The sequence below is a fragment of the Kryptolebias marmoratus genome, linkage group LG7 (assembly GCF_001649575.2).
Source record: "Kryptolebias marmoratus isolate JLee-2015 linkage group LG7, ASM164957v2, whole genome shotgun sequence".
NCBI lineage: Eukaryota > Metazoa > Chordata > Actinopteri > Cyprinodontiformes > Rivulidae > Kryptolebias > Kryptolebias marmoratus.
The window spans coordinates 1,614,182-1,624,406 of NC_051436.1; the positions used below are offsets into that span (position 1 = coordinate 1,614,182).

General features: G+C 42.7%; 1 protein-coding gene across 2 annotated transcripts in view; it reads right to left on the reverse strand.

Moving 5' to 3' along the window:
* The window catches only part of LOC108249732 (FH2 domain-containing protein 1), an 18,555-nt gene extending 9,662 nt beyond the window's left edge, over positions 1–8,893 (reverse strand). The window contains exons 1-8 of one of the 2 annotated variants that reach the window (XM_017439298.3): positions 8,734–8,893; positions 3,519–3,910; positions 2,877–3,044; positions 2,726–2,787; positions 2,197–2,299; positions 2,033–2,118; positions 1,850–1,950; positions 1,421–1,491 (exon numbers count right to left, since the gene is read on the reverse strand). In XM_017439298.3, the coding sequence (XP_017294787.1) occupies positions 1,421–1,491; positions 1,850–1,950; positions 2,033–2,118; positions 2,197–2,299; positions 2,726–2,787; positions 2,877–3,044; positions 3,519–3,779 (852 nt within the window). In that variant the 5' untranslated portion in view covers positions 3,780–3,910; positions 8,734–8,893. Of the gene's footprint in view, positions 1–1,420; positions 1,492–1,849; positions 1,951–2,032; positions 2,119–2,196; positions 2,300–2,725; positions 2,788–2,876; positions 3,045–3,518; positions 3,911–7,716; positions 8,018–8,733 lie in introns of those variants that run through there. The other variant, XM_017439299.3, reaches the window with a different exon arrangement.
* Between the last annotated feature and the right edge of the window lie 1,332 nt (positions 8,894–10,225).

A 10,225-nucleotide genomic window follows, 5' to 3' on the forward strand; every position in this document is an offset into this window, starting at 1 on the left:
GGTCCTGTTGGAGCTCTAAACCCGGTCCTGTTGGAGCTCTAAACCCGATCCTGTTGGAGCTCTAAACCCGGGCCTGTTGGAGCTCTAAACCCGGTCCTGTTGGAGCTCTAAACCCGATCCTGTTGGAGCTCTAAACCCAGTCCTGTTGGAGCTCCAACCCGGTCCTGTTGGAGCTCTAAACCTGGTCCTGTTGGAGCTCTAAACCCGGTCCTGTTGGAGCTCTAAACCCGGTCCTGTAGGAGTTCTAAACCTGGTCCTGTTGGAGCTCTAAACCTGGTCCTGTTGGAGCTCTAAACCTGGTCCTGTTGGAGCTCTAAACCCGGTCCTTAAAGTGACATTTTGCTTCGAATAAATTAGACACCAGATCCAAGGAATTAACGACTATTTGAGATAATAAAGGAAAATACACAGATTAAAGAGAAATATTATGCGATGAGATAAAATGTTTATTATCTCAGGTCTGTATAAAAGAAATGGAACAAAATGGGAAATAGAGGGAGAAATAAACCTATCAGAGGAAGAGAGGATCAATGGAAACGTAGCTCAGATTTGGATGGAAAAGTCTGATAAGATATTTTATTACACTTTACCAAAGATCCCATTATAAAGATAACTCTTCAGCTTGTTGGAGAAACTGGAAACATGATTTGAAGTCATTATCCTGTTTTTGGGACTGTTGGGTCATTAAAACTGACTGGAGGGACATAAATAATGCATTACATGAAATCTCTGGAAAGTAAAGTTTTAGTTTTTGGACTCATTGCCTGAAAATGACCAAAGAGACAAATATTTATTCAGTATTTAGTTTAGCGGCAGACAAAAAGGTCCTCATGAAAAGACGTCTTCCATTAAAGAGACCAACGTTTTCCAGCATTCAAAGTTTCTTCAGAAACTTTTTATTTTTTAATATTAATATTCTTACAGGCTGAAATATGACCTTAAACAAACACAGATTCACCAGATCTGGTTTCTAATCAGATTTCCTAACAGTGGATTATTCGCTCTTCTTCCATCGGTTTGTCAGTTTACGTCCTCGCCGTGAAATATTAGCATTTTTCATATAATTACCGTCTGCCATTGTTTGCGTTTCAGTGCTCTCGTATTGTTATGTTAATGCGACGCCCTTCATCTTTCAGAGCACTGTCAGATCTGTGGGATGTCTTTCTTTTAGTCCGGACAAAGAAGGATTGACATGAAAATAAAAAAAAAGGTTTTAGTTTAACTCCCCGATCGGGTTTGGAATAAAAGAAGTCTGCAGACTCTCAGGATTCCCATCCATCTCAAGCTAATTTCTAAAGGTGCAGAATCCTACAAACACTTTAATTTCAGATCCTGCAGCCTAAAAATACACCAGAATGATGCTTCGGGCTGTTTTCAGCAACATTAACAACCACCCAGGAACCTCTCTTTTCCCACTCACAGCATTCAGGATGTTTCCGGCCTGCAGCACCAAGTGGAGAACAGCATGGAGCTCCGTGCAGCACATTAACTCTGGATGAGAGGAACAGAAGAAGAAGAAATAATGAGTCGAATGAGGAGAAAGGAGCCAGCTCGTTCTCGCTGACGGTGTAAGCAAACGAGTTAACAGTTCAGGCAGAGATTCACACACACGCTGCTAAAAATACTCCAGGTGTGAAGGGAGGAGGCTGATGTTCTCACTCTGCACCTCTGCAAACAATCTGGAAGTTCTGACGACTTTCTAAGAAGCCAGCGTTATCGGGCAATGAAAGCAGATCGGTGGGTTTGGATATCCGTTTGCTTTCTGAGAAGGTAAACCAGTCTTTGTTCGGAGGGGTCTGGTTGAGAAGGAGCCGATTCAAATAAAATAAAATATTTAAAATGGTTTCACCTGTGGTGGCGGAGCGAAGGATGTTGAAGTCTCGCCTCATGGACTCGCAGGACCCAGGAAACTCCTCCTTCAGCAGCAAGGCCTCGATACGAACCGAGTAACTACAGAGGAAACAGATGTTATACCAGAAGCAGAAACATGATCAACCGGGGCTGGACCTGCACTGGCTGGGTGGCGGCTCACCTGGGCACCTGGATCAGCAGGTGCATGAAGGAATCGGCCAATGGGAGCTTAGCGCCGTCGCCTCGGTATGCCTTCAGCTTCTTCGCCTGCAGGAACAAACCGCCATCATTAAAACGCGACTCCGCGCCTGGGAGCGAAAGTTTCCTCGGAAGTTTGTGCTTCACCTCGTCTTTCTCTGGAAGCAGCTTCAGCAGCTCTCTCAGAGGCCCCGCCCCCAGCCGCTCACTGTTGCCATGGCGAATGTCATCCACCAGCGTCTGATTGGACCTGCGAGGGGGAAGTTTACATTTTGGATGAAATTAAGCTGCGGATGTGCAAAAACTGACACCTGGGTGGGTCTGAAGCTGTCGATTCGGGTTTAAACACAAAGTCTGAACGAATTTAAAGATTAAAGTCGGGATCATCGCCGTCGTTCTTGCAGCTCAGTGCTTCTCTTCCCTCTGAATTAAACCTCGACCCGGTCACCTGCTGTTATCGTTCGTCCTGAAAGCATCACACCTGTTTTTACCCACAACACCTCGGGATGAGGGCGAGGAGACGCATGACGCCATCGCCCCCGGCGGTGTGAAAACGGAGCCGCGTAGCGTGACTCGGCAGAACCTTTCATAACCTTTTCAGCCACTTTGAAAGCGAGGGAAACGTTTCAAAAAGCTGCAAACAGACGAAGGCGACGATCCGTGAGGACATCCTTACCTCCTGAACTGTTTGAGGAAAATCCCAACATTCAGGCCTCGCTTCGGGTCCAAAATGGAGACCTGGGTCAGAGACAGAGACAGAGTCAGTGAGCTGCTGGAGACCATCCACAGAGACACCTCCAGAACCAGAACCAGAACCAGAACCAGACCTCCTCTTTGGTTTCTCTGAACGACACTCGGGTCTTCCCTCCCTTGGTGGGCGGGGCCTTGGAGTTTGATTGACAGTCCTGACCGAAGAGCTCCTCGATCTCCTGGACGTCGATCTGGAAGTTCTGCTGAACCGGACCCCGGGTCCAAACGTTGGCGCGACCTTTCACCTGGAACACAGAATCTGATGAATCAGCTCTCACGCTTCTACACACCTTTTTATTTTAGCCACAAAACCTTCGGCTCATTCAGCCGATGGCTGCTGGGACTTCTGGCTTTTGTAACCTTTATACTTTTCAAAATATTTAAACTTTATTTACAAATATTTCCCCCATAGACATGCATAGAAATCTCTGCAGTTTCTTCAAAATCAGCATTCTACTGCCTCAGTTTGTCTTTTTATGCTAGTTTCAGCTGCTGTTTTGTTACTTTTAGCTTTCACCTACTGCTCTGCTTTTAGCCAGCCTTTTGCTATTTCTTGCTGTCAGCTAGCATTTCGCTACTTTACCTTTTAGCTCGGGTATCTCTACTTGTAGCTAGCATTTAGCTACTTTAAGTTTTAGCTAGCGTTCTGCTACTTTGGCTTTTAGGTTTTGTTGTTTTGCATCCTTTAGCTGATAAATTGACAGAGTTTGCTTCCCTACCTGCTCCTCTGGTATCGGTTTCCAGAAGAAACTCCTCACCCTCTTCTTCTTCTGGTCTGGAGCTTCATCTCTCAGACCAGGAGGAGGAGGAGGAGGAGGAGGAGGAGGAGGAGGGGGAGGAAGAGGAGGTGGAGGGTTTGGCAGTCTCATCTGTTTTTCACCGATGTGGGGAAGTCTCGTCTCGGCCACAGCTACGTCCTCCTTATGGAAGGAGAAGCCCTCGCCGTCGTTGGCCGGGGACACGCTGCCCATGACGTGCATCGCCACGGCTGATTGGACGAGAGCGGCGGGAGCAAAACGGAAGGTCACCGGGACGATGACGAAGAGGATGAGTCATTGCAGTCGGAACATGAAGGTCGTCGACGGGTCAGCGGTGAAGAAGTGAAACAAAGCTGGTGAAAAAAGAAAACTAATTATTTTGAGTTCAGATATCTTCAAACGAAACACGAGACGAAAAGATTCAAATATTTGATTTTTATTTTTGTCTTTTCTCAGTTTAACGAGTGACACGCTTAACTTCTTCCCTTACTCCACTGTTACCGGTGAGGACCACATTCCTGCTCCGATTACTGATTTATCCCCCCCCCCACACACACACACAGGTGGAGGCCACCGTGGGAAGTTCTGGCTGCCCGTCTCCAAGGATTTAAGCTTCCTGGTAAAGAATTAAAGATGAAAGTTCGTGTTGAAGGCTGTTATATAACTATAATCGTTTTACGCCTCAGTTCTTCCATCAAATTCTCAACAGAATCGCCCAAACGACCGGAGCCGCCCGCCGTCCTGACCCGGCTCCTGACCCGCCTCCCGACCCGCCTCCCGACCCGGTCTCTGCTGACGGCTGCTGGTTCTTGGAGAACCGCTGTTTAATGTTAAAACATTACGAGGAACACGAGGCGAGAACTGAGTGTCCCGCCCTGAACCGCCGAGGCGGCGTTCGCCGTCTGCAGAGTCGAGACGATTCTGATTTTTCGGGTCACGATTCGATTCAGAAACCAGTCCAGAGATCCTGTTTCAGTTCTGTGACTGACAAGAATAAAGGACAGTGTAAACACACAGAACATTTATTTAAAACAGTTCTCTAACTTGAATCTCCTGTCTCAGGTTAGCTGCTCGGCTTTTTCTCATATAAAAAAAATCTAAGATTTATTCATAATATAATTTTCCAACAATGAATCCGACTTCAGCCTGCCAGAGACCTTTGACCTCTGACTGGAAATAAATTACAGACTTTAATGCATGTTTTGTAAATCTCTAAAACTTTACCTTAAAACAAAATAAGGAACAAAAGGTCAGTCTGTGCCAGTCTGCACAAAAACACTCCTGAACTCTGATTTATAAATCACCCAAACTCTATTAATTATTATTTTAAATTATTTAAAAATCGATTTTTCAGCATTTTGAATCGATTCAGGAAAAGGAATTACGATTCTCAATAGAATCGATTTTTTTCTGTAGGAGACTGCTTTTAGTTTTTATAATCTTTATACCTTTCAAAATTATTTACCTTTATTTACCAACATTTTCTCCATAAAAATAAATGGAAATCTGTTTTCTTTTAGCTTTCCTATCTGCGTCTCTCGTTTGCTTATTAAAGTTTGATTAGTTATTAATGTTTTTAGTTTGTTTGTTACGATGTTTATATCCCTACAGAGAGCCAGAGGTGTGTGTGTGTGTGTGTGTGTTTGGGATGCCGTTTGCTGCCGTGGTAACCAGTCAGCGAGCTGCAGATCGTCGTGGTAACAAACAATAACAGTTTGTTTACTCGGCGGCTCACAGTTAGCCCGTGTGTGTGTGTCTCTGTGTGTGTGTGTGTCTGTGTGATTGTCGACCCTTTATCTTCACAGACTCAAACACGTAAAAGGTTTCCTCTCAACGTTAACCGGAGCAGCCATGAGTTCATCCGCTCACAGCCGGACCGAACTCTGATGAGGAGTCAAACAACGACAACACAATGAAGCTCAAAGAAAACCAGAGACACGTCGGACACTTCAAAGCAGACGTTCAGCCGTCAAACTGAAGACAAAAACAACCAAGAACGAAAAGGATCGAAATGAAAGACTGAGCTTCGTCCTGTTGTCCCTCAGAGACGAGACGAGGCTGAAAAAGGCTCTAAAACGCCACAAAAATATGTCTCACCCCAGCAGAGACAGGGAGAGACGAAACCTGAAATAAACACAAACCAGACACCAACAACAGCTGCAAAGAAACAAAATGTCCAAAAAGAGACAAAATTCAGAAATACAGATAAAAAAAAAAACACAAGACAGAAACAAAATGTCCACAAAGAGACAAACAAAACTTTTACAACATCACACAAAAAGGGACAATACAGGAAACAGAGGACAGCTTGATCAGAGTTCGACCTGAACATCGTGGAGTTTATTAAGTTTTACTTTTAAAGACACAAGTCCTCATATAAAGAGTCCTGGAGGGGACAGAGGTCCACGTTCCTCTGTCCTCTGTGTTGAAGGAGGCGGAGACACGCCTCAGAGACAGGTGGACGAGTGGACGATAACCGGAAAAAACAACAAAACGACCTCCTGAGCAAACCTGCTGGTCAATAATCAACACAGAGCTCGAAGTCGGGATGAAAATTAACCTCAGTTTAGAGATTATCTGGATGGATGTGTCAAACTGAAGGCCCGTGGACCAGATCTGGGCCTGGTTAGCGTTTTATCTGGTCCCAGAGATAACATTTTATTCTGTCTCCAGTTTGTGTCTGAGTCGGTTTAATGCGGTCTTCCTGGGAGAGTTACTTTGAAACAATAAAAATCATCATTTTAACGACTCTTCATTCGTTACACTGTCCTCGTCAACGTTCGAATGTAAACAAACGACTCTAATTGTTGGCAACAAAACCTTTGAGTTCACTCATTTACTACAAGTAATGCTGCAGACTTTTTTTATCATAGATGATACATATATGCACTGAAAAGTTTTATATTTTAGTAGCTCTTTAGTTTGTCTGAAGGTAAATCCAGATGTTACACCTAAAATCAATTTTGTGTTTAAATTAAACATCTGCCAACTTATTTCATAAAACTCATGATGACATGCGACCACTGTTTGCTGTAAACTGAACTAAGCCAGCGAGACCGGAGGCAAAAAAGTACAGCAAACACACACACACACACACACACACACACGATTCACTGAAAACCTGTTTGAGAAACAAAAGACCGACAAATATTTACACGACAAATCCACCTGACCCGTTCTGTGACTCATCAGACGACTCAGGAGCTCTGAAAGGTTTTAATAAGTCCAGGACCAGATCAGGACCCCTTCAGGATCCGACCAGGACCCCTTCAGGACCCGATCAGGACCCAGGACAGGAGGTCTCTCTGCTGTAAACGGCTTCATGAAGTTAAACCTGACGTCTGTTTGGTTTCCATGTGTTTCTGATGGACTTCTACAGTTTATTTACATGAAAAAATAAAACAATAATGGTCCAAAACTGCGAGTTTCTATAAATTCAGCTCCAGTGATGGACGACGGGTTTAAAGTCGAGATAAACTTCAGTAACAGCATCTCAGGAAACCAAACAGTCATGAGGTTAAAGTCTAACCTCACCACTCCGAGTGTTTCTAAAAACAGACATTTTCTGCTGCGTTTAAACGCGTCGTTCATAAAGTGACTTTTAAAAATTCTGTTTTAGGTGGATTTGTGTCGACCAGAGACGCAGCTTTTAACGTTTTTTGTTTCTCCGTTTGTAGCGTTTCATCCTGATTAAACTCTGGTTATGAGCTGAAATAAACTGAAGGCCTCGCATTCCTCAAAGAAAAATAATGGTACGTGATCGGGGTGACTCTCAGCTACTACCACACCAAACTTTAGCTCAATATCTGTAAAAATCACAGAGTTGCAGCCGTTTCTGTGTCGCCTTGATCATGTGCGGCGGCCATCTTGAATCAGTTTGACTTCAAAGGTTAACGAGTTGAGGAGACGCCAGTAATTACAATCGATCCAGAGGTTCTTGAGATATTTTGCTAACAGACACACAACCAAAAGCAGCAGGGATGTGATCTGAACACACATCCAGTGCCAGGTGGGAAACCGCGGGGGTCAAAGGTCACAGACCTGTCGTATCTGGATGCGAGGCAGCGAACGCCTCTGATAAATCAACCAGCAAACAGAAAAATGTGTTTATAAAAATGCAAAGAGCAGAAGAGCCGACAGGAACCCTGTGAGGACCAACCTGTCTGCTCCGTGGAGACGTGGAGGAACCTGCTGGGGACGGTTCCACGCAGCAGCATTTAAAGCTCTTCTTCTTCTGTGGTTTCACAGATAAACGCTGCTGCAGGGACAGTTTCCAGACACCTCGGAGTGAGGACAACAGCTTCAGGGAGGACGGAGACGACCGGAGTCTCACAGAGACACTAAGAGACAGGTCCACGTCGCCCAGAGCCTCAGAGAGACAAACTACACAGAGACACAAAGAGACCTGTCCACGTCCCACAGAGTCTCAGAGAGACAAACTATCCAGAGACACAAAGAGACCTGTCCATGTCCCACAGAGACAAACTACACAGAGACACAAAGAGACAGGTCAATGTCCCACAGAGTCTCACGGAGACAAACTACACAGAGACATGAAGAGACAGGTCCATGTCCCACAGAGTCTCAGGGAGACAAACTACCCAGATCTCAGGTCACATGACTCCAGAATAATGGAGATAATAATCAGATCATTTATGACCCAAATGTGATTTCTTCTTTCTAAAGGGATTTATTTAAAATGTAAAACATGTTTCTGCAACTATTGTTGCAACAAATAAAAGCAGTTCTCATAAAAAGACATAAAGCTGTTTCTACTGTTATATTCTTGTTTTATTAAGTCTATGGAGCTTTTATTTTTATGGTAAAATGGTAAAAACTAAAGGAAACACAGTTATAAAGTGACATTACAGTGAATAATAACGTATAAGGTTATTAAATAAATATCAAAGCTATATTATTACACTTTACTTGTCAGAAATGTTTTTTATGAACTAAAAATATAAGAAAAAAAGCCCAGAATACATCACTAACCAGAAGTAGTGTATTCTCGAAATATGAAATAAAAGCTGTCATATGATATTTAAATAATACCCTAATTTATTAAACACAAAATGAAAAGAAATGGAAATAAACGCAAATTAAACACCTGTGCCTCCAATTAAAAAGAAATAAAATAAAATGTTTAAATGTCACGGTGAATAATATTAAAACGTACCGTAGAGGAAGCGTCCAGTGCTCTTCCTGCTGAAAAAAGACGGTTTTAACACCTAAAAATAATAACAAAAAACAGGTAAAAATCCGCTCTTATCCCGCTGCTCTGCATCCAAACGCTGCGCGTGCAGAGAAGCTGACCGACGTACTGACGCTGACTGACGGCGCGTGCCGGAGAAAACACAGGAAAGGGGCGGGGACACACTCCGCGCATGCGCACGTCCCCTCCGACGGGCTGACCACGCCCACCTGTTATCATGGCTGTGCGGCGCTGATAAGGTTAATTCGCCGATCCTTCAGCAAAATAATAAAAACAAACCGATTCAATCCGAACCCCGCGACCTTAACCGGTTCATCTTTAACCCTGACAGCGTTAACTCCAACCAGAACCCTTAAACATAAAGTTCTGCCTCATTTAGTTAAAGTTTAGATCAGAACCAGGTCAGTTAAGAAAATAAAATAAGAAATAAACAAACCCCTTAACACTAACATAAGAAAATTAGGGGTAAAAAGAACCACATCATCAATTATTAGATGCATTTCTTCAAAGGATTTCATACAGTTTAAACTTACAGTTACTAAAGAGTGAAATGAATTAAAGCTACTCATTACAAAACATGAAATCAAACATAAAAAAATAATGTTATCTTCAATCATATTAAAGCTCATCCTGCTTTAAATCAAATAGTGCAGTTTGACAGAGTTTTCTCCAGTGGTTTTTCAGATATATTGATGTGCAGTTCTGAAATGTGGGTCTGCGCTCAACGTAAACAAAACACTTTTATCTGCAAATTTACTCAACAAATCTGAGCGTAAATAAGATCCAAACTGTCAAACTTGTCCATCCCGTTCGGCTCTTTCTTGGACGTCAACATTGATCTTTTTTCAGTCACTTCGGCTGTTTCCAAAGGAAACAACAGTTACATTTTACATTTAAGGACACATTAAAAAGAATGTTTTACTTTATGATTTTATCCTTTTGGTCCAGTTTTTATGCAATAAGTGCTTTAAAAAATGCTACATTTGATACAAAAACAACAGCTTAAATGTTGTTTATTTACATTTTAACAAATTTGAGGTCAAGCTAATCTCCACAGTAAAGTCTGGCGAGTCACAACTTTCTGAATATTTATCATTTTTCTTTACAAACTGGATGTAAACTCTGTTAGCAGCGATGAGGAATAACATGAGAGATTTCACCCAGGAGGGAAAAACTCTACAGTAATACAGAAATAATAGCATTAAAAAAGCAAAAATAAACTGACTTTAGGAGGAAACCTCACAAGCATAAAGACATTGGCAGTTTTTATTTTTATTTCAACACTTTTTATGTATATTTTATTCTAATTTTTAAGTTTTACTCTCCTTTTCTGTGTCCGACTTTAAATCTGATGTGTGGAGCCTCGAGCATTATCACACATTTCTGTTTATGTTGATGTTTTTACTTTTCAGTGTGTGTGTGCACGGATATGATTTTAATCACTGCAAAACAAATC